The sequence below is a fragment of the Haliotis asinina genome, chromosome 3, assembly GCF_037392515.1.
Source record: "Haliotis asinina isolate JCU_RB_2024 chromosome 3, JCU_Hal_asi_v2, whole genome shotgun sequence".
In the NCBI taxonomy this organism is placed as follows: Eukaryota; Metazoa; Mollusca; class Gastropoda; order Lepetellida; family Haliotidae; genus Haliotis; species Haliotis asinina.
Window position 1 is genome coordinate 62,618,579 of NC_090282.1, and position 25,586 is coordinate 62,644,164.

The 25,586-nt window shown below is 41.5% G+C and overlaps 1 protein-coding gene across 1 annotated transcript in view; it reads left to right on the plus strand.

Moving 5' to 3' along the window:
• The window catches only part of LOC137278296 (deleted in malignant brain tumors 1 protein-like), an 84,555-nt gene that overhangs the window by 19,198 nt on the left and 39,771 nt on the right, over positions 1–25,586 (plus strand). Inside the window, exon 2 of the mRNA XM_067810543.1 lies at positions 12,992–13,087. Within this exon, the coding sequence (XP_067666644.1) occupies positions 12,992–13,087 (96 nt within the window). The remainder of the gene's footprint in view (positions 1–12,991; positions 13,088–25,586) is intronic.

The following is a 25,586-nucleotide window of genomic DNA, read 5'->3' on the forward strand; positions in this document are numbered from 1 at the left end:
TGTCAATATGGCAATACTCCAATATTTAAATATCGCTACCGTATAGCTGGAATATTGCCGAGTGTGACGTTTAACATCCAACCAACCAACCAACATTTTCCCATATACTTTGTCTTTTACGCCAACAGAAACTGTTCCGGCAGAATCTGGCCACAGTTGACACTCTATAACTTGAAAGTTTAATGTTTCATCTCTGGCCAAAGTCAAAGGCCCTGTCACCAGGCCAAGTAAACTAATTCGCACATCCGTTCATTCCATGGACACATGCTGCATTTTGCCTATATCGTTTTTCTGCTCCATTTTGCCTATATCGTTGCCCACATCGTTCTCTTCTCCATTTTGCCTATATCATTCTCTGCTCCATATTGCCTAAACCGTTGCCTATATCGTTCTCTGCTCCATATTGCCTATACCGTTGCCTATATCGTTCTCTGCTCCATATTGCCTATACCGTTGCCCAAATCATTCACTGCTCCATATTGCCTATACCGTTGCCTATATCGTTCTCTGCTCCATATTGCCTATACCGTTGCCCATATCGTTCTCTGCTCCATATTGCCTATGCCGTTGCCTATATCGTTCTCTGCTCCATATTGCCTATATCGTTGCCTACATCGTTCTCTGCTCCATATTGTTTATACCGTTGCCTATATCGTTCTCTGCTCCATATTGCCTATACCGTTGCCTATATCATTCACTGCTCCATATTGCCTATGTCGTTGCCTATATCGTTCTCTGCTCCATATTGACTATATTGTTCTCTGCTCCATATTGACTATATTCTCTCACGTATCTTTTAATTCGGGTGGGGTAGCCAAGAGGTTGCAGTGTCCACTCGTCTTGCTGTAGGCCCCGGTTCCATTCCCTTAACGGCCAAAATGTTCCAAATCCATTTCTGGTATCCCCGGCCTTGTTGCTTGCTATGGTGTAAAATCATATTCATTCTTTTATTTCTACTGTGTCCCCCGCAGTGATATTGCTGGATTATTGCCGAAGACGTTTATTGCGTAAACTTAACCTCCCTCATTTATTTCTACAGACAGGATACAAGTCATGTATGTTTAACACCTTTGGTATGGTGTATTCACTATGACAGAGACAGAACAGTATTAATATGTAACCTTGAATGTCACCGTGTCCTCTCAACATGGGTTGATCCTGCTATCAACCACAATATATGGAATATTGTTGAAACTAAATTACCTCAGCGCTATTCATCTCCAAAGTAATGATACCTATTAATGTCTGATACATAAAGATACTAACGTACCGGTTTATGTCGAAAAGCTTAACGCCCAAATATCCACCTGATGTATGGGTAAAATGGCAGACCATTCATCAAGCGGTTGACGCATAATGTACAGCTCAACCATGACGAGAGTTCAGACACGCTCGATCGGGGCTTGAGTTCGGTTTAACGTGACAGCTGTTCGGCATACCTATCACCCATCTGTCTTGTTAAAACACAAGTACAGCTCCATAGGATGTTTGTTTGGTGCAGTGTGACATTTATAGGTAAAGGTAGTGCCTCAGGGGGTGTATGATGACTGGGAATAAAGAAGCGCTAATTAGAGTGACTAGTTCTTGAAGCTTCATTATAACGTGGCCTTGACCTTTAAGTTTGCTATCGTGACTGATACTTTCGCCAATATATATATATATATATATATATATATATATATATGTATATATATATATATATATATATATATATTACGCACATCGTCACCACCAACGTCACTAGACCTCAACCTGCGACAAATTTCTTTACTTTAAATATTCGAGCGTCGACTAAACGACCCAGTGATCAACAACATGAGCATCTTTATACGTAATTGGGATATGGTGACTGGGATGAACCAAGTCAGCGAGTCTGACCACCCAGTCCCGTTAGTCGCATTGCACAGGTCAAAATAGCGAAAAGCCCCCGATACTACTGTTGTCAATGATGAGTCGAACATGTAAATGTCATCCACAGAAAGGTTTGAAAGCTCCTTGTAAGGCCTTGCAACTTGACAGTCGCGTGACGCATTGAAAATTAACGCAGAGTCAGCATAACCGATCGAACCACCAAAAGTGCGGACATCACCATTATATTTTTTAAAATTAATTTTATTTTTTATTTTTTTTATTTTTTGAAGGCAGGTTTTTGTCTAAATCTAAATCTCTACAGATCAAAACGTGTAACATAAAAGAAAGTTTCATAAAGTTCTAGTTCAGGCGAGCAAATCAGTGAAAGAGGATTTGATTTCGGCAAAAAAGCTTCGACACAACAATTCCTAGAGCCATCCTTGTCGCTTGTTCGGCCTGTCGTTAATTCTGATTTTTGCATCGAAATGAGTGAGTGGGTTTAGTTTTTCGCAGCGTGTAGCAACATTCCAGCAACATCACAACTCGGCATAGCAAAAATGGGCTTCACACATTGTGACCATGTAGGGATTCGAACCCAGGTCAACACCCAGGTCCTCGCCTTATCCCCTGAGTCTCTCCACCGTCCCTTGAACGAAAGGAGCGAGGACATATGAGTGTTTTTTACATACCTCTTGAACGCCTAAACATTACCTGGGACAGGATGTGCATATTTGAACCTTTGACTGATACAGTACGAAAGAAGATTATAGTCATTACACAGATAGTGATTACCGGAACGAAACAACAGGAGAGATGAATGTAACCACACTTGAAATGCTCACTGGAATGACCAAAGACACACGAAAAATATGATACACGTTAATACACGTGACTGCCCCTTTGGACGACTCAACAATGGGAGAGATTACAGTTATCACAGAGGAAAATTACCAGGCGTGAAGTGGTCTTCTACGAATCTCGTTTCTGGTAGGAGCAACTATCCTTGTCGTAAAAGCAGAGTGTTGGGATCGGGTTTCTAGGCTCGCTAGCTCGCTTGATCCATGTCACCCAATTCTGCAGATCGATATTCGGTATGACCGTCACCCTATTATTTTGCCTGGACTCACTTATTTACAGGACCCGTGAAGGTCCCGGGGTAGAATAGGCCTTCAGCAACCCATGCTTGCCATAAAAGGCGACTGTGCTTTGTCGTAAGAGGCCACTAACTGGATCTGGTGGTCAGGCTCGCTGACTTGGTTGACACATGTCATCGGTTCCCAGTTGCGCAGATCGATGCTCATGTTGTTGATCACTGGATTGTCTGGTCCAGACTCGATTATTTACAGACCGCCGCCATACAGATGGAATATTGCCGAGTGCGGCGTAAAACTAAACTCACTCACTCACTCACTCTTATTTACAAACGCATGTGTGTGGAGTTAAACAACAAACAAATATAACATAACATCTTTAGAACGTTTCGAAAGATGTTTCTTAAAGTTTACCTTAAGAATCATCCAGCTTATGAATATAAAACTGGGGCTGATCAGCGTTGATATAATTATTGAAATTAAAATGAGATGGTACCAGGAAACATTTGTACACTTGTACTTTCATGTGTTTCTTTATTTGTTTCTGAGAGTATATGACCTCTCATAAGTAATAATAAATGCATTGACATTTGGTGCAGACGGCAATGGTACAGCGCTTTGGATGCGAGTGTTTGTGTGTGATTATGTCTGTATCAGGGCTTGTATCGTTGATGATGATGATGATGATGATGATGATGATGATGATGTCTGTCAGGGTTTGTATCAAGACTCAAAACTGACACCAGTAACACCAGTTCTTGAAAACAAAACCGAATGATATCACCCTGTCTCTTCCTGTTCCTTGACGTAAAGAGTCAGTCAACATGAAAAGCACACACTTCCTCGACCAAAACGTCATGCAGTTTGGCAAACGCGCGACCGTCCCTCCCCATTGGCAGTACGAGTAAGTGTGACAGTGTTGACGAGCTGTTTGTTTTCAACCACCCGTTGTTGGGGCAGTGAGAGTCACAGTGTAGTCCCTCGCCTTGCGACGCCATCCTCAACACGTTAGCCACGGGGGGACGTGTGGGGATGTTGAATCAAGCTGTTTAAACTCACACTTTTCAGGTAACCTCAAACAAGCATGGTGTTGACCGAATCAGTATAACACTCCCTCCTTATCGGCTCGTTTTCTGAACTGTCTAGTCACATTTTCCGAAAAGTGGGAATTTTCGTGGATGTTTCCAAACCCGGAAACGGATTCAGAAGTATGCAACTACCACGTGCACTGCGAATGTTGGGATCGAGGATATTGCTTACTTTATTTGTATTTTCACTTTCCTTCTGAATTATGCATGTGTCTTTTTGGCGTGTGTACTTTTTTCAGCATATGTTGAACATCTTGGATCAACGTTCAAACTACACTGCAAACTAACTCGCTGGCTCAGCCATACGTGTGCCGTGTACAAAGTTTATTCTGACTGCTTACTTTTAAACCTGCACACTTTATTTGTGTAGACGCGGATTGTTTTAACTGTCAGACATACGCACAACCACACCAACGGTACACAGTTTTACGAGCGTCAAGCGACTGAAAATTGCATGTATTTTCAGCCTCAGTATAAGCACTAGGATGAACCGGGTTGACATTCAGCAACTTGTTCAGTTTTCGTTCACATTCCGTGGTGGGTGGCCTTATGGTTAAAGTGTTTGTTCGTCACGCCTAAGGCCGTGATTTAACTTCCCACTTGGGTACATTGTGTGAAATTTCTCGTGTCCCCTGCCGTGATATTGATCAAATATCGCTAAAATTTGCGTGAAACCCAACTCGCTCGCTCACTCACTCACTCATTCGTGCACTTTCTCATATTTCACTAAATCATTGCATATCTTCCAGCTCTCAGTCTCTGCAACAACAACTCATTAAACTGGTTTCCTGGTTAGAACGCCCGCCTGAGAGTGGTAGTTAGGCGGTTCGATATTAATACCGAAAAGACGGTACTTGTTGCTATCTTGCCTGGTGCTTAGACAATCCGGTGATCAACAGCATGAGCCTCGACCTGCGCATTTGGGATACGATGATATGTATCCACAGAGTCATCGAGTCTGACCACCTAATCCCGTCAGTCGACTCTTAAGACAAGCATTGGTTACTGAAGATCTATCCCGGATCTTCACGGGTGGTAGGCGCAGTAAAACTGGTTTTAATCCAGGGTGGTGCAACCACATACGCATGAGCGCTTATCGCTAAATAAATAAACCGGTCTTTCCAACAATCCTTCTCGTTCTTAACTCATATTATTATACCTATTCAAAATACGGTGAGTGTATCTTTGTGGTTGAAGCTTTGACTTGTCATGAAGGAGACCCGGGTTCGATTCCTAACATGGGTACAATATTTGAAGCCGTGAGATTTATGGAACATTGCTAAACGTGGCATAACACTAAAAGCATGCATTCATTCACGCTCTTCATCACTAACACTTTTGCAAATATGTTTCCGCATAGTCTTTAATGTCCCGTGAAGATACGGGGTTGAATGGGTCTTCAGCAACTCATACACGCCACAAGGTCTCTCGTAAGGGGCGACTAACGGACCGATCGGGTAGTCAAGAACGTTGGCTTGTGAACGTTGCCACATGTCGTTGGTTCCCAATTGCGCAGATCGATGTTAATGCTGTTGATCACTGGATTGTCTGGTTCAGAGTCGATTATTTACAGACCACCGCCATATAGCTGAAATATTGTTGAGTGCGGCGTAAAACTAAACTCATTCAATCACTAAAATGGTTCTGAATGTAGGTGTTCCGATTGCTATGACTTGTATAACTGTATATATACGTCTACGTTCCCCATAACCTGACGTGTATTGCGTTGAAAGGGTTCAGTCATACTATAAGAACTCCATGTGAATCAGGTTGATTGAATGGTACACGTCGTGACTTCTTCTGACAATAGTTGTTCCGAATAATAAGGTTTACATAACGCAGGACAATTGAATCTGTACCGCCGCTATCTACCTTCCGTTGATTGTGGCTGAACAATGCTTCTCGCGACGAAAATTGTAACTTGGGAACAGGCATTACCTGCTTGACCTCTCAAGGTCAATCCTTGCGAGGTGTTTCTTCATGATCCCACAAGGTCGTTGTATTCCTACACGGATCTCGTCTCAGACCTTCTGATTGGAGAGAGCCTGAGATGTCATTTAGTATGCGTTCATCCGCTTATGTCTCACAGAAAGTAGGGCATTTGGACCTCATGACTTCTGACGTGATCCGATTGCCGTTGATTCACCGTAGTACAGCCAGTTTCTTTCGAGTAATGCAAACAAGAAGAAACGCGTCATGAATTTTGGTTTGTGTTACTGAACTTTTGCTTTCTTTTACCGTCGGGAATGTATTACGTTGTGATTCAGTAACATATATTTGATCGTAAGTAGTTCTAAGAGTAGATTGAAGGAGGGGAGGGTGGGGATTTATTTATTTATTTATTTATTTATTTATTTATTTATTTATTTATTTATTTATTTATTTATTTATTTCAGCTGTAGCACCATGTCCGTGCTTATTAAATTCGACAATTCGACAAAAGCGGATCACACATGCAAAACATCCTTATCATGGGGGTCGGTGGGTTAGCCTAGAGGTTAAAGCGTTAGCTCCTCACGCCGGAGACTCGGGTTCGATTCCTCACTTGGGTACAATCTGTGAAGCCCGTTGCTGGTGTCCCCAGCCCAGTCCCCAGCACTCCTCACTCATTCACCCCTTATCTTGACTGGACTCTGGTCTTAGCCCCCTCATGCCCGTGTGCAACCTTGGCTGTATATAACATCCGCCATGGATGTAGATTTTTAATTATGGAGACGTCAAGTCGGTTCGTACACACAAGCATCACAAGACGTGAACTTGCACAGAGTGGGAAGGGCGAGAGACATATACGTGTCACGCGTTTTAAAGCTAGAGGTTCTTAAAAATTGGAAAAAAGTATATTATGTGCACTCATCGGGAAAATTAACATGGCTAAATTTAACTCCCACCTGGACAACTTACAACACACGAAAACGGCAAACATTCAATGTAGATGTGATTAAATAAAGTTTTGTTTTATCATATAACCATGTAGTGGGGAAGCCTTGTGGTTAAAGAGTCCCGAAGGTCCCGGTTCGATTCCCCACATGGGCAAAATGTGTGAATCGTATTTCTGATGTCACCGCCCTGATATTACTGCAACATTGCTAAAGGTAACTCACTCACTCACAGTACTATACGACATACTATTTAGAATTTGAATTTCCCTAAGTGGAAACATTTGTTCATCAATAAGCCAGACGATGTTTCATCTGTCTTGGTTTGTTATGGCTTTTGATAAACATTTAATTCTCCAGTTTGTCAAATGTGAGCAGAAAATACATATTTTAAAAAATCATTAAAAATGACAATGTCTGATTTTAAAAACGCGCTTCGCACATAAGAGTGTGCTCCCTTTTTGTATATTTAGGGGAGATGTGCTCACATATATCAAAACGTTATGGTATAATCCTTTCATCAAAAGGCATTCGTTCGTCAAGCCGAAAACTCGGGTTCGATTTCCCACATGGGTACTATGTGTGCAGCCCATTTCAGGTGTCTCTCGCCATGACATTTTGCTGGAATGTTGCTAAAAGCGGCGTAAAAATTAAGTCACCCATCATCAGCAACGTCACATAATTTCATACGTTATGCGGCTTTGGCTACACTTTTCACCACTTAGCTTTGCCAAGTAACTCATGCGCTCGCACACACACGCGCGCGCACACACAATGAATCCAGAACTACGGAAATTAATTCTTCATTTTACACAAACCCATTTTGTCACTAACTGGTCGGTAATCTCTACTGCCCCTGTACGTGTCCAAAACTGATAGTGGCATTTGAGAGGGGACTCAAACCCTCAAAACATACGGACAGTACAGTAGTTGTATCTCCACATAAGTAGCCTATGGTCAACAGTGCAGGTGGCACCGGCTGTTCGGTCAAGTGACAATTACCAGATTATTATGAAAGACTCACGGGGTCGCAGCATGGCGGCAGTGTAATCCTCTTTGCCTCTTTCAAGAATGTTGGTTCAATGCAGTGAGGGCTATGGGAGTCAAATGAGATTTGATCGCCTTTGATGCAATATCGCGACCATTCAGAGAGGACGCCATGATGAGTAATTTCACAGCTACGTACCTGACCCTCGCACCTTTCCCAAAGGCTCACATAACACATCTATACTTCCAACAGATGATATTACTGATACCGAAGCTTACATGGATAATTCGAATTTATCTCACTGTATTCCGGAGTCATACCAGAAAAGGACTTAACATGTCGTATCCATTCAGGAAATCAAAAACCGGACTTTCACTGTGACACCGTGTTTTCCTAAGAGGCACCCCTGCCCAATGCTAACACTTGCGCCTACGCACGCATACACACTCGCACACACGCATACAAAAGAGTTCAACAGCAGCGTCTCATTGGCCAACGTCAAACGACGTCAACACTATGCGCGCTGCCTTGGACACAAATCATACGATTTATACTTCGTTCCTGAACCTGTTTGTATGCATTTTAGCGGAAAAGATAAAAACTAAAAAGTCGCTTGACATGTCATGATTACGTGCCGAGAAATTCAAATAACACATCTTGAAACATCCGTGTTGGGTGAATTCAATTCTCTCAGTGCGTCTGCTGGATGATTCCTAACTTCACGCACGTTTCGCACGTTTCCGATGTTTCCTTCAAGTTTCCTCTAACCGTGTGACTCAGCGTGACGACATGTGACATCCGACCCCCTATTCTCCTCCTTATCCCTCACAAGCTTCACGACAATGTGTCGCCTCCCCCGTATATCATTAAAGGACGGTTGGGTAGCCTAGTGGTTGATGCTTTCGCTTGTGGGTTCGATGATCTTGGTTCGATTCCTCACCTGGGTATAATGAGTGAAGCTTGTTTCTGGTGTCACCCATCGTGATATTGCCAGAATAGTTCTAAAAGCGACAAGTTCTGGCATTAAGTTCGCAACGTTTAGACTACGGTGCTCAGCTTCGTAACGCTTTGGTAAAGTTTGTGATTGTTTTGTCATCCCATGCACACCCAAAGTACAAAACACCGATTTTGGAGTTATCACACTCGCCTCCCAGTTGTGGCAAGGATAGTGCTCTGTATCTCATACAAGAGTCTACTTGGTATGACCCCAGGATATTTCCGTGTACTGCTAACAACCCCCCACCCCAAAAACACCCATCCAGACAACTGCGATCTGAAAGCAAATAAATCTGAACTCCGTGTAGACTGGCCTGCTATAGAAGACGTACTTTCAGTGTTTGTGCTCCGTCGCATCTCCCTTTTGCTGCGTTCAATTCACCACATAAAACGCATCACTGTTTACTGAAAACGTATGTCGACGCTCATGTTGTTGATCACTGGATTGTCTGATCCAGACATTATTAATTGCATCATATTGTCCTTCGCAATATAGCTGGAATATTACTGAGTGCAGGGCAAACAGAACAAATATGTCTGAAATCTGTGTTTTATCTTTGGGAAAAAACACCTTTTAACGGAACTCCTTCCAGACCACTTCATAAACATGGGGCTTAGAGTGAGTGAGTGAGTGTGTGACTTTAGTTTCACGCCTCATTCAGCAATATTTCATCTATATGGCGGCGGTCTGTAAATAGTCGAGTCTGCACCAGACAATCCAGTGATCAGCAGCATGAACATCGATCTGCACATTTGGGAACCGATGACATGTGTCAACCAAGTCAGCGAGCCTGACCACCCGATCCCGTTAGTCACCTCTTACGACAAGCATAGTCGCCTTTTATGGCAAGCATGGGTTGCTGAAGGCCTATTCTACCCCGGGACCTTCACGGGTCATAGGTCTTGGAGAGAACACTGGAACATTAATGCCACTTTTTTTATTTCCTACAAGAGGGGCAGACTTTGGGGGTTCCAAGTGTCATTCCAAGTTATTTTATAAGAAATGTCTCATATTTTCAAAAACTGAAACAAGGATATTGGTTACACACTTCATGTCGAGTCTTCGTGATCTCCAAAAACTGTGTCCCTCTCGTTTGAAAACTAGACTGACACACAGATTTGAAGACAAAATGAAAGGTCACGAAAGGTAATGGAAGACGAGTCTTCTAAGAAAAAGTCAGTCCGGTTACCCAAGCTGTTAAAATGTCATCTTTCAGTCCCGAAATACGCTATGTCGTCGTTATTGCTGTCTCAGTGACGTCACCGGTGTGTAAATGTTGTATCTATCCCAAGACGCCATGCACTGTCCTCATCAAAAAGCCCCGATTTTACACCTTGCGTTCCTCTGGAGACTGAGAAGTCACCTGCCTAAGTGTTAGTTCAGCAATTAACCTGAAGCTTACCCTGTGATCCGGGAGATTATGTGCAGGGACGTGTTCACACTGGGTGTAGGCCCTCTTCTAACATGGCATGAAGAGGCAGTGAAAGCATGAGGTATTCTTTGCCCTGGGAAGTTCAAAATGGATGTGTCCTTTGTTGCAGGAAGCTATTTTGCTGTATCATTTCTCTCCACAAAGCATCCGGGATTGAATATGTATGTTTAAAAAGCAACGCTTCCTTCAAACAAACCAAGCCCACCCCGTGGCATTATGGGTTTGAACTTGAGCCCATACACCCATGGGTCTTTCTTTAGTGGTGGCTTTATGAACTATGGCCCTGTGAGAGACGGGCCATTTGTGGACCTACAAAAACCAATGTTTGTTCGAATCCCGGATCACTCCGTTCGTGTTTCTAGATTAAGTTTCGTCAGGTTGCACTGAAATGGTAGAAGCCTGAAACTTTCATCACGTCCGCTTTTCCTCCAGTCTTTTGTTGAGTGAGTTAATTTATTTTTACGCCACTTTTAGTAATAATCTAGCATATGTTGTGAACACCAGAAATGGGCTTCACTCATTGTACCCATGTTAGGAATCGAACCTGGGTCTTAGGTGTGATGAGCGAATGCTATAATCACTAGGCTACCCCACCGCCCCGATTATGTTGAGACGCAGTGACACATCACGTCAAATGTTGACCTTCCCTTATGTCTTTCGGCCAAGACACGCAGTAATACGAGTTGACTTCTACTGAAACGACAAAAACAAAAGCTCAATCATGCTGACAAAATACCGAGAGGCAAACGGAGACTACAAGGTCGGTGAGATTGTGTATTCAGCTTGTAAATATCATATAAAACCATACATCATGTCTAAACAACATACTCACTCAATGCCTTCAATACAGTGAAAATCAGAAACACCATTTGCTAAGTTACTGCGGTTCCACACTTCGTCCTGGTCATTGGTTCGAATCCCTGATTAGACTTGATGGTTCAAGCCTTAAACAAAGTAGGACCTCTGCTGAACAAGATCGTGTAAAACAATCAGGATTGATGACAGCGCGGAACCCGGATCTGCTGGTGTCACGTCATCGTCACCCGGATGAAGTTAATTACTTTTCTCTCCGGAGTCATTTTCCTTGAACTAAAAAGACCTGACAGATGTCTTCATTTCTTCCACAGTTTCCACTCACTTCCTTTTAAAAGAGTATACATATTTAGGTACAGATATTCATTAAATTGAGGGGCGGTGGGGTAGCCTAGTGGTTAAAGCGTTCGCTCGTCACGCCGAAGATCCGGGTTCGATTCCCCACATGGGTACAATGTGTGAAGTCCCTTTTCTGGTGTCCCCCGCCGTGATATCGCTGGAATATTGCTAAAAGCGGCGTAAAACCAAACTCACTCACTCACTCACTCATTAAATTGAGAAACCGAGAAGTTTCTGTTTGCACTTAGTCATGGTTCGGTGTACACACATCGAATTTATGTTTGTTTTGCTTGCAGTAACTTGGTGAGCGAAAATATGTTATCATATTTCTATATGTCAGTTACATGATGATATTTCTCCAAGGACTTTTTTCAGTTCAATACAAGCGCATTTGTTTAGTCGCGAAGAATACGTCCGATTACGTGATATGCAATGTCACTTTTTTGCTATATAGTATGTTTTAATGCGCCGTCGCGTACTGTTCATGTCCAAATTTGTTGCAAAACATATCATATCCATATCTCACACTATTTCCTCATACCAAACAATGTCTCCTTGTCATGTTCTATTTCACGATGCCAAGTCATTACTTAATCCATGTCACATACTATTTCACGATGCCAAGTCATTACTTAATCCATGTCACGGACTATTTCACGATGCCAAGTCATTACTTAATCCATGTCACGGACTATTTCACGATGCCAAGCCATTACTTAATCCATGTCACGGACTATTTCACGATGCCAAGCCATTACTTAATCCATGTCACGGACTATTTCACGATGCCAAGCCATTACTTAATCCATGTCACGTACTATTTCACGATGCCAAGCCATTACTTAATCCATGTCACGGACTATTTCACGATGCCAAGCCATTACTTAATCCATGTCACGGACCATTTCACGATGCCAAGTCATTACTTAATCCATGTCACGTACTATTTCACGATGCCAAGTCATTACTTAATCCATGTCACGTACTATTTCACGATGCCAAGCCATTACTTAATCCATGTCACGTACTATTTCACGATGCCAAGCCATTACTTAATCCATGTCACGTACTATTTCACGATGCCAAGCCATTACTTAATCCATGTCACGTACTATTTCACGATGCCAAGCCATTACTTAATCCATGTCACATACTATTTCACGATGCCAAGTCATTACTTAATCCATGTCACATACTATTTCACGATGCCAAGCCATTACTTAATCCATGTCACGGACTATTTCACGATGCCAAGCCATTACTTAATCCATGTCACGGACTATTTCACGATGCCAAGCCATTACTTAATCCATGTCACGGACTATTTCACGATGCCAAGCCATTACTTAATCCATGTCACGGACTATTTCACGATGCCAAGCCATTACTTAATCCATGTCACGAACTATTTCACGATGCCAAGCCATTACTTAATCCATGTCACGAACTATTTCACGATGCCAAGCCATTACTTAATACCAAACAATAACCTAATCTGTTTCACCTTCGATTTCAGCTCAAACTACGGTACCTTCAACAACGGCAAGCTCAACAACAACAACAACAACAACAACAACAACAACAACAACAACAACGACAACAACACCCTCAGGTAGGACACTTACATCGACACCATCTTCCTCGACGTCTGGTACTTGGCCATTACAGAAACCTAGTTACCCATTGACAAGAGCAGTTCATATTCACAGCACCATAGCACCATATTTCGGTAGTCAATGCACAAATGAACTACCTTGTGTTATTCCACACACTAGAACTGGTATAAAAGGCAGCTATGCTTGTAGTAAGAGACGACTAACAGGATCACTCACTCATCTAGACACTAGACAAACAATTATCATCCCCTCTTTCATGTAGTACATAATAAGGATCGACGACACAGATCATGCACCAATATACGGTAATCATGCTCGTAATCGTCATTCCCATGGGTTTACCGACAAATCTTGGAAACAAAGAGACCATACTGAGACTGATGCAAAAGAATCCGAGCGAAAATGAACCATCCACGCGAGAAACATTGCTCAAAATGTGTTTGATCCCTGTTTCAATGATCAAAAGACACACTGAGGACATTTAAATACAATGTGTATTAATAACAAACATAACTGAGTATACCATATACCAGCGCCTTGAGCAAGCACTAAGTGCATGACTATGTGCGCTATATAAATATCCTGTAATAATACAATAAATAATAATTTGCAATTCTGAACAGTTGACGTGCATTTCTGCTTTGTGACCGATCCACCCCTGAGAACACCTGGTGTCATCACGTTTTGGTTTAGATATATACACACGTTAAGACTCAACTTCCAGTCCATGTCCTGTTATTCCAGATACTATATTTTTAGTGTTGCATCTGTACTGAAAGAATTTACTTTCTGATTATATTCAAAGATTTGTTTCATATATGTCACGTTCATGTAATTAGAATTCATAACATGTATTACGGAGCCATATGTAAATAACAACCTAGATTTAATATTAGCAATATACTGTATGTGTGTAGGTTTCTACTCTGCGCGAGATAATATGGCTGTACTACGGTGTCTTTAATGAAATCAGGTAACGGATCAGGGTTCCTTTCACAGAGCACTAAAGTAACCTTAGGGCAGAGTTAAAGAATAGGAGAGAAGGTTAAGCTTAGCAAATGCTGCTGTGTGAAAGGAGACCCAGGTCCAAAGGCCCTATTTTCTGTGAGACATAGGCGGGTGACTACATTATTAATGAGACCTTAGGCTCGCTCCAATCACGAGATCCGTGTAGGAATACAACCACCGAATCATGAAGAAACATCTCAAAGTAGAGAGAGGTCAAGGGGGCAATGCTTGTCCCTGGGTCATCCAGGACCAGCACAAATATGTCTGTACAAATATTTCAGCCAGCTTGCATAGCAAGGACTATGGTATTGTTTACAATATGTCAATATATACGTGGCATACTTTCCATTATCCCCCGTCAAGCAAATCTGTTTATTCGGAGCAGCCATATTCAGAAACAGTCACGACGTGTACCATTGAATCAGTTGGATTCATATGTAGGTCTTGCAAGTTTGACAAATAACCCTTTGTTTACACGTGAGGGTATGGAAAAAGGTAAATGTATGTGTACATATTATAAAATTATTTCAGTCGGAAGAGCTACATTCGGAAACAAGCACACGATGGCTTGCATATCAGTCAGTTAATCTGATACATTTTTTCCTTCTAACTTACCATCTGAAGCTCCACGCGCTGCATGATTACGTCCTGACAACCTGACAATGGCAACCTGCGTTCTGCCTCCGGTACACTGTACTCTGTATTATCGGTACACTTATATGGTATGATGATTCACTGTTATTAATACTGACTGTTGATTTATTGATATACGTACTTGAAAATTGTTTGCTTTCACTTAATTTTCACGCGTTGCTTGTTTGATCCAGTTAACCGGACGTCTCGCTATCCGGACGATTTTCCAGTGAAACCAAAACGTCCGGATAAACGGGATTCGACTGTACGTGCAATCCCACCTGACACTTTCGCGTTGTCACAGCGTTATCACAACGTTACACTTTCGTTGTCACAACATATATTCTGTGACCTACCATTTACGTTGTCTCACCGTTGTGGCCTAGTGCGATTCGTCATTATTACATCGAAACAAGGTTATTTGATGCTGACGTATTTTACGTTATCTTAACATTCTACTTGACGTTAATAGTTTTCACAGTAGTCGTGAGTACATAAGAAACAAAGCAGAAATTCACTTCAATGTTTGCTTGTCAAGTTTGGAAGTGTGTTTTTGAAGCTGTAGCTAAATAGTGAGGATGGAATCTCAAAGTGAAAAGTTTTACAGAAAACTCTATTGTGACATGATATAAGATTTCCCCAACGTAAACTTGCAACGTTGTTATAATTTCGTTTTGACATAACGTTGTAAAATGGCGTACTACTAACGTTGTGTCATGACGTTACCGATCTACAACCTTCCCACGACGATGTGAAAACTGTGTGAGTTAAATAGGATGAAAACACAGTGTATTTTTATTCCAGTTCCTGACTGACACTGAACAACAGCCAAACAGGCAGACAGACAGTGACATGAGTTCCAATGTGTCTTGCCTTCCGACAAGATGTAATTTGAAATAATTTTTGCTTATTTTCTCAGTTCGTTATAAATACTCATGTTCAATCATAGTTCTACCTCGACATCATTCTTGACAAAGATTGATACTTCTATTCTTTCATTTCGTGCTCCCAGCGTCATTGGCAATATATACTGAACAGCAAAAGAAACGTAAGTTTCGAAAAATGTAATAATAGTAAGCGTTCATGTTTATGGCTTCTATTTAAATACTGTATAAAAAACATTTGTGTTTCTTTTGCTGTTCAGTATATTTCTTCCATGTGTCGTGAGTTTGACGTGTCATGTAAGTACGTATCTTTTTCTCACTCACGTCTGTAGGCTGCCCTGAACAGAACGTGGTAACGTGTTAAAATGTGTGCTTTAAACCAATAACATACCGTTACAAATGCTCACGTAAAAATGCCGATTTTGTAACGCTGTTTCAAATACTCGTATTTAATCATTCCTACGTGTATCGTGTGCAGTGACAATATACGACAGCTACTTCACAATTCTGTATACAACCCCTGTGTGTAGGTCTTTACTTACGTAACGCTCATTCCACATTCTATAGCAGTGTGAAAATACCTGGTGCAAAAGGGGCGTGGTTTGTCAGTGAGCATCCTTGTCCTTGTGCCATTCATCACCAGCCCGAGGGTCCGGTATTGTCGGACGTTGACCATTAATATTCAAGATGTAATACCTAGGACTTATCCGGGTGACGGGGGTCAAGATAATTGCTTGGTCATTGAGGTGCATAAATCATGGCGCTCCCCAGGTACACTGACAGGTCATCACATTTATGCTGACGAAATCAGAACGTGAGACAATGACCAAAGGCTACAGCTGGTCAAGATGGTCATCCATTACTGTTGTAAACTTGAGATTATCTAAATTGTGTTAGTCTAAAAATGAAGATGAAGCGCTCAAATTGAAGAGGTAGAGTTAGTGAGTGAGTTTATAACCACAAGGGTTGTATTGCAGTCATATGGTGACTAAAAATGTATACATGCATGATAATGAAGAGGCAGAACAAAAGATTCTGCAAAAGGTATAGTTTCTGTTATTTCCGTTTTATTAATAATAAAAAAGACTACATGCCATTCTGTCGAGGTTGCGGGACGTAGTCATTTCGAGCTGTCCATGGTTCAACATAACCGCACAAAAATGACATAAAAAGAGATCTGCATTGACCAGGCGTTTAGTTCGAGAGAACCGTAGGTTCGACCTCTCAAAGTTCGACACGATGTCATTTTACTGTACATCGAAAACAATTCCATAATTTACACCTAATTCACTATACATAAAAGATCATTGTTCATAATGAAGATCAACTAACACAATTCATTCTCCGTTTTAATTCACTGAATAACCAACCAAATATTTCCACTCAGCCCGTGTATGAGGTTAAAATAAAGTGTGTTAAGAGTCCCTTTCTGATAATGTTTTTTGATATAATGTGTACAATAGATATATGTGTTCATGGTATTGAGGTGGGAGCCAGCACAGTCTGTCTTCATCAAGATTTGCCAACACCAGTGTCGCCACTGTATACCAGGTACAGCCACTTATCCCGAGGGGAAGACAGACTTTGTGAAACTAACAGCCCTCCTTATTCAGCCTCAGGCCGTAGTATAAACGCACCCAGCACTAAAAGCCTACTTTCCTTGTTTCACTTCCCTTGCAATCGCCGATGTTAGATTATTACACTGTTTACATTACAAATGACACTATCTCTTCGCTGAAATGTCAAACTGCCCGGTAATTGACGACGGAGTAAACAATGAGATATTAGTTTGTATCCAGAGTTCATCGCATTAAATGAACCTGCTTTTGACTTTTGACATAAGGCTGTTCTCCCGTTGAACTCTGTTTGAAGGATATTGGGTTTTTTTAATGATTTTGATTTTTATTTATTTATTTTTATTTATTTATTTTTTGACAATTATTGTTATTAACACTTGCATGTATCAAATGGGGCATTATCCAATAACAGTTTTTGTTGATTGGAATTTTGATAATCCGGAGGAAATGGCATTGGAAAGTTTATAGAGGTAAAGGTTTAAGAATTAAAGGGGAATTGTGTTGTTTGATTGAATGCATATGATACATTTTTCAAAGATTACCCAGAATATGTAACGTGCGATGAGTTGGCCTAGAGGTTATTTAAAGCGTTCGCCTGTCACTCCGCAGATCCGTGTTCGATTTCCCATGTGGGTACGATGTGTGAAGGCCATTTCTGGGGTTTCCAGCCGGGATATTGCTTTAATATTGCTAAAAGCGGCGTAAAACCCAACTCAATCACTCATAATATATAACACTTGAATAAACAGTCGAACAATAAATCATAGTTATGCCATGCAATAAATCAACGTTTAAGAACACGTAAATCAGCTGATGCCCATGCGTACGTCAGCCTCATGCAACAGTCTGTTAATCATAGTGAGACTACCTAAATCCTGTCTTTCGTTTTTATGTTCTGTAGGCAAAACACAACCAAACGGGTTTCCTAGTCTGTCGTACAGACCCAGAAATAAATATATCCAAGAAAGCCCACGCAAGTCTAGAATATGTAGCAAGTCTAGATGAAGAAAGTCTCTGGGCTCCATTTCATTATATCATTTTGTTTTTCACTATGAACGTTTTTTTCAGTAAAATATGTTCATTTCCTAGACTAGATGTTAGTCTACGAGTTTCCTATTCCGTTCTTTTTGCCAGCCATCCTTGAAATGTACAGCTTCGCGTCAACCATGTCAACCAGGGCCGTAAATGTCAAGGGAGGTAATTCTCATGATGGCTGGATTACGAGCATAACCCTTTGCGTTTAGTCATTCTCGTGGTTTACGAGGCGCGGAGAATAAAGATGTGTGCGACGTTCGTTTTTGGCAGCAACAGAATGTTTATTTTCTGCTGTATTTTTGTGTCTGTTAATTCTGTTCGTAGGATTAAACCGTCATAGTGAAGTGTTCAACAACCCCATTAAAAGTTTGTTATGATTAATAAAGTTTAATTTGGAATTTATACGTTTAAATTCGTACCTTGACTTGAAACCGGTGTTTTTTCACGTAAGTATGGTAATTTGATCAAGTAAATTCCAAATACAGCCTCGTGGCATTGTCTTTGTTGCCTGTGTTTCCTTGGGCTAAACAGATGCTATCGTTTGTCTGATCTGTCCAAAAGAAAAACGCAACGGTTCACAGCTTTATGAAGCGAATCAACAGCTGAGCCATCATGACGTCATTGGCGTATATGAAATATACATTTTGTCTCTTTCACTGATGTTTTTGAAAGTTGATAGATTGATTCCGCCTTGGCAGTTTGAAAGGTATGATTAAGCATGGCTCTAGGGTTAAGATGGGATTACTACAGCTCGCAGTCGCATAGGCAACACGGAAATAGAAAACTGTCGTGTCATTACAAGAAGGCATCGTGTGCTGCTTTGGATGGGGGAGCGATGGGTAGACTGAGCCGAAGGGCGGTGGGGTAGTCAGTTGCTTAAAGCGTCCGCTGGTCACTCTTAAAATCCTAATTAGCCCATCGGGAATGTTCATGGTGTTGATCACTGGACTTCCTGGTCCAGACTCGATTATTTACAGACCGCCGCCATATGAATACCTTGGCACACCAGTTCGTAGAAATAGAAAATTTAATTTTGCAACTAAACAGTTGACACATAATGCATCTAAAGCCATGTTTCGTCTTCTGCTTAGAGCAAAGAACAATCATATACCCTTAGGTACCCTTTTTAAGGTTGTTGTTTTTTAATATAAAGGGTGGTTTTGAGAAAATAAACTTGTCTTGTCTCATCTATAGCTAGAATATTGCTGAGTTCAACGTTGAGAAATAGACCGAGTCACACCTTTGGGAGTTCAACGGCTTCACCAATGACCCCGAGTCAGGGGTCCTTTTTAGGTTAAGGGGTGAATGTTGTAGCTGGCCTCCCAAAGGGCCCGTCTTCGTCTCACTTTATACGTTCCATGCAGAGTTTACATTTTGTTCATTCCTTGTGACGGTGTCCAACCTTGTTCAGTGAGCCATCAATTGTCATTCGCCAAGACTTCAACCCCGGTGGCAATACCAAGCCATCGCACAGGTGTTGCTTCACAACCTTGATCGACACCAAGGTCAAGGTGGTCAGCAACGTTTTGCCGGTCGCCTCATCGCCGGAATTTGCTATACAGAGTTACGTCCCTTAAGTCTACCAGGACCCAATCAGGACGGTATTATCATTTCTAGATTTGTCATCGCCACGACAGCTGGATTTAAATTGTAATCAGAAAGTAAAGATATATTGCTGATACACACATTACTGACCATCTTGTGAAGTGCCAGTCAAACAGGTCAAAGTTGTAATCGTTTAAGACCCTCCTGGACATTGGGGTAGCTTAGCGATTAAAGCGTTCGCTCGTCACGCCAAAGACCCTGGTTCAATTCCCCGCCTGGATACAATATGTGAGGCCCATGTCTGGTGTTCCCAGCCGTGATGTTGCTGGAATATTGTTGAAACGGTGAACCTAAAACACTCAAAGTTGCTTTAAGTCAAACTCCTTAACCCTTCCATTCCAAATGCGCGCTGTTTACTGATTCCCCAGTAGTCGATGGTATATCATTCAAAAACGTAGGGCATATTGGATTTACAAAATTGATAAAATTCAACTGATGAAGCCAATGAGGAACTGATGGTGAGGATGATGAAGAGAAATTAAGAGAAAATGTGACGGTTTATTCCATTGCTTTAGACACGTTTCATTTGTATTGGTATATATTACTTCTTCTCATATGCATTGGCATTTCCTAGTGCTGTGCTCGAAAAGTGGAATGTCCACTACTTACTTTTAATGGTTTATATTCACGGTCATGTTTACTTCATTGTGGCCAGGTGATGAATTCAGTGTCCCATATTTTGGGGACCACAGAACATCTATACATCTCTCTCAGCTCCTATGCTCATGAAAGGTTTGATGTCAAAAGCACAATACGACACCGTGGAGGCTTTGATTACCACAAAGAACTTTCAATCAAAGTAGGTTGTACATGTATACATAATCTACATCTACCCTTTACATAAAAGCGAACGGTGCCTGGATGTATTCGCTCCGCTCTTTGGTGCGTGTGCTACCCATGGGTTTAAATACGATCCATTAACGCACTTCTCAAAAGATACGTGTTTGTGACCGCCGGATCAGTGGAATTACATATGCGCATTTTTTGTCGTACTCACGTGTGTCTGTCTGAAAACTATGTCCCTCTGTGCTTGTTTGTGTCACGGTGTGTGTATATTGTTGTTGTTGTCAGATGTAGATGTACAGACAAAAGGACTGGTACAGAAAGACACGGAGATGAATCTACAGCAGCATCCGTGTTTTCGCACGGAGTATGTCGTCATCAAATGTTATCGGGAACATCTTTCCCCATCTTCTTGTATGAGGGGAACGTGAGACCAGGTGTCACAATTCACCGTTTGTTAGTGGTGATGCGATTAATTGAAGTGATCGAAGATTGGTCGAAATGACTAAGCGACCAAACAATCGAACATCTTTTCTCATTATGGGACACAAACAATTTTGGAACTCTTGTTTAGATGTACAATATTTTTAACAAGGTTGTTTTTGTCTGTTATATTTCATAACCGCTACAAACTCGTCCCAAGTCACGATTGAATTTTTCTTAAGACCTTCAGGAAATGTGTTCCTAACGTGAGTGAGTAAGTTTAATCATCGCACAGGTGTTGCTTCACAACCTTGATCGACACCAAGGTCAAGGTGGTCAGCAACGTTTTGCCGGTCGCCTCATCGCCGGAATTTGCTATACAGAGTTACGTCCCTTAAGTCTACCAGGACCCAATCAGGACGGTATTATCATTTCTAGATTTGTCATCGCCACGACAGCTGGATTTAAATTGTAATCAGAAAGTAAAGATATATTGCTGATACACACATTACTGACCATCTTGTGAAGTGCCAGTCAAACAGGTCAAAGTTGTAATCGTTTAAGACCCTCCTGGACATTGGGGTAGCTTAGCGATTAAAGCGTTCGCTCGTCACGCCAAAGACCCTGGTTCAATTCCCCGCCTGGATACAATATGTGAGGCCCATGTCTGGTGTTCCCAGCCGTGATGTTGCTGGAATATTGTTGAAACGGTGAACCTAAAACACTCAAAGTTGCTTTAAGTCAAACTCCTTAACCCTTCCATTCCAAATGCGCGCTGTTTACTGATTCCCCAGTAGTCGATGGTATATCATTCAAAAACGTAGGGCATATTGGATTTACAAAATTGATAAAATTCAACTGATGAAGCCAATGAGGAACTGATGGTGAGGATGATGAAGAGAAATTAAGAGAAAATGTGACGGTTTATTCCATTGCTTTAGACACGTTTCATTTGTATTGGTATATATTACTTCTTCTCATATGCATTGGCATTTCCTAGTGCTGTGCTCGAAAAGTGGAATGTCCACTACTTACTTTTAATGGTTTATATTCACGGTCATGTTTACTTCATTGTGGCCAGGTGATGAATTCAGTGTCCCATATTTTGGGGACCACAGAACATCTATACATCTCTCTCAGCTCCTATGCTCATGAAAGGTTTGATGTCAAAAGCACAATACGACACCGTGGAGGCTTTGATTACCACAAAGAACTTTCAATCAAAGTAGGTTGTACATGTATACATAATCTACATCTACCCTTTACATAAAAGCGAACGGTGCCTGGATGTATTCGCTCCGCTCTTTGGTGCGTGTGCTACCCATGGGTTTAAATACGATCCATTAACGCACTTCTCAAAAGATACGTGTTTGTGACCGCCGGATCAGTGGAATTACATATGCGCATTTTTTGTCGTACTCACGTGTGTCTGTCTGAAAACTATGTCCCTCTGTGCTTGTTTGTGTCACGGTGTGTGTATATTGTTGTTGTTGTCAGATGTAGATGTACAGACAAAAGGACTGGTACAGAAAGACACGGAGATGAATCTACAGCAGCATCCGTGTTTTCGCACGGAGTATGTCGTCATCAAATGTTATCGGGAACATCTTTCCCCATCTTCTTGTATGAGGGGAACGTGAGACCAGGTGTCACAATTCACCGTTTGTTAGTGGTGATGCGATTAATTGAAGTGATCGAAGATTGGTCGAAATGACTAAGCGACCAAACAATCGAACATCTTTTCTCATTATGGGACACAAACAATTTTGGAACTCTTGTTTAGATGTACAATATTTTTAACAAGGTTGTTTTTGTCTGTTATATTTCATAACCGCTACAAACTCGTCCCAAGTCACGATTGAATTTTTCTTAAGACCTTCAGGAAATGTGTTCCTAACGTGAGTGAGTAAGTTTAATTTTACGCCGCACTCAGCAATATTCCAGATATATGGCAGCGCTTTGTAGATAATTTAATCTGGACCAGACAATCCAGTGATCAACAGCATGAACATAGATCTGCACATTTGGGAATCGATGGCATGTGTCAACCAAGTCAGCGAACCTGACCACCCGATCCCGTTAGTCGCCTCTTGCGACAAGCATACTCGCCTTTTATGGCAAGCACTGGCTGCTGAAGGCCTACTCTACCCTTGGACCTTTACGGGTAAATTCGTACTAGCCATCATTTAAAGATTTGAACTGAGAAAAAATCTGAAAAACCTGCATGTCTTGTTTATTTTTGGTGATTGAGCAAACATAAACAGGAAATTTTGATAAATGACGCGGACCAAATATTTTCGATGATTGATCGGTAGTAATGAACCAATGACCAATCATGAGAAATAAACCAATTCAAGACACTTTCTTATAGAGTGGCGTCCCTTCGGTACCCGAGGAAACTGATTGTGGCGTAGTTTGTTAGTGCTCGAGGATTAAGATTATTAGGTCAGTTAGTTCCTCAAATACATTTCAGTTTCTGTATTGTGCAGTTTACGTTTTCCATTGTGTAAACAAAACAACATATATTTTGTCAGAAAATCGCCCAGGCGTTTAAGAAGCGTCAACACGCTGTGCAGGGTTGCGACTCTTAGTAACGCCTTACACTAAAGATTGCTGGTTCGAACCTCGGTTCACTCTGATCATGTTTGAAGGTTTGTCAACACCATACCCTAGATCCACAACATGGCTGGAACTTTACTGCGTGCGGCGTTAAGGATACATACCCCAGATTGCGTGTTTCATCAAAGCACTAATCGTCGTAACCTACGATCATGTTAATCTGACACGCAATACCATGTAACTGGAATAATGTTCGAGTGGACGTTAACCCAACTCATTCATTGTTTATTTAAATAAAGTATGCATTATCGTAGACATAAAATGGCATTGACAAATTCTTTACAGTTAAATCTCGTGTTAGTTCGCAATTATTGACGAGGCCATGGCTACCTGTTGATATTCACTCGTGCAAGAAAGCAATTTATGAAACATAAATTGCAAAAGACAATTATGTCCAGAATTTTGTCAGTAGATATAATCTGTTCACAAGATATTTTTACAAGCCGTCGTCTTCAAAATGAAGACTACAAAGATATTCTTAAAGGAACACCTGTTTCGCTAAACAGTACATTAACGGACCACGTACCGTGCCACCTAGTGGATGCCTTACTGTAATACGGTTAACAGATATGACCAACCATTTCGTCTTCAGACCCCCGATTAAAGGGGTGTTACCTCGCAGTAAGTATAACCAACGCACAAAAGTGATCGGCGGAAGACGCGTCCTAATGGTGTCAACACCTTCTCCTGCCCGGGGAAACGTAGCAAGCATCACAGTGGGAATGGGATATTGTGGAGAGTTTATCTCACCATCGAAGATACCCTCTTCACCCTTTGTCATGGCCCGCTGGGCGTCCGAGGGCGATAGATATTACTTTGGAGAAACCGCAGAGTCACTGTTATGGACCACAAGGACGTTGTGTGATTCATGTTGTTTGTGTTTGTGTATGGGTGTTACCTTTGTTGAGTTCCCAGATAAAAATAATTCCCATTTTCTACAAGGCCATAAACTGCAGAATGAATCACCATTACGCACAAAGGACATAGCATAAGAAAAACGTATATACGCATCGTGTTTCAGATACAATAGCTGTATTGTCATTTCGTATACTTACACATATGTAAATATGGATTATTATAGAAGGGCAGCATTCGCGGAGGTTTTATTATGCCTTTGTAGCGAGATATGCAATATGTGGTTTACTTTAAAATAACCAAAAGACGGACTTTGCGCAGAAGCAGAAGCGAATATAGATATATTGGTGAATAAATTCGAAATTCAAATTAAGGTGATTCCATTAAATTAGTCTCGAGTGTACGGTGGTACGGGTCTTTTTTTAATTCATACACCTGTAAACAGACATGTGTTTTCATTATGTGGTAATGTCTGACGATAGGAACGAGTATCCGGGAAAAGCTTTGATGTTTTAAGAGAAAAAAAGACGAAAGTGGTACTTTCTGTAACAACTGATGATCCAGGGTGATGGTTCTCATGTCACGTGTACAGCCCAGTGGTCTGCACCTTTGAGCCATGATCCTCTGCATGACGGTTTGACTTCATGATTGGGGTCGCTGGGGTGGCCTAATGGTGAAAGTGTTCGCTCAGGGTCACGCCAAAGACCCGGATTCGATTCCCAAGTCAATTTCCTGTGTCCTTCCGTCGTGATATTGCTGGACTATTGCTACAAGCAGCGTAAAACTAAACTCATTCACTCCATGACATCAGTAGGGTAGCATAGTGGTTATAAAGTGTTCGTTCGTCACGCCGAACGCCCGGGTTTGAATCCTAGCGTGTGTGCAACATTTGAAACCCATTTCTGATGTCCAATCGCACCTTAATATTGCTGGAATATTGCTAAAAGCAGCATAAAAACATACTCACTCACATGTTATCGTATACCAGTTGTGTACATCGATGCTCATGTTATCGATCACTGTCTTGTCTGGTTCAGATTCGATTAAGACTGCCGTCATAGAGCTGGAGTTCA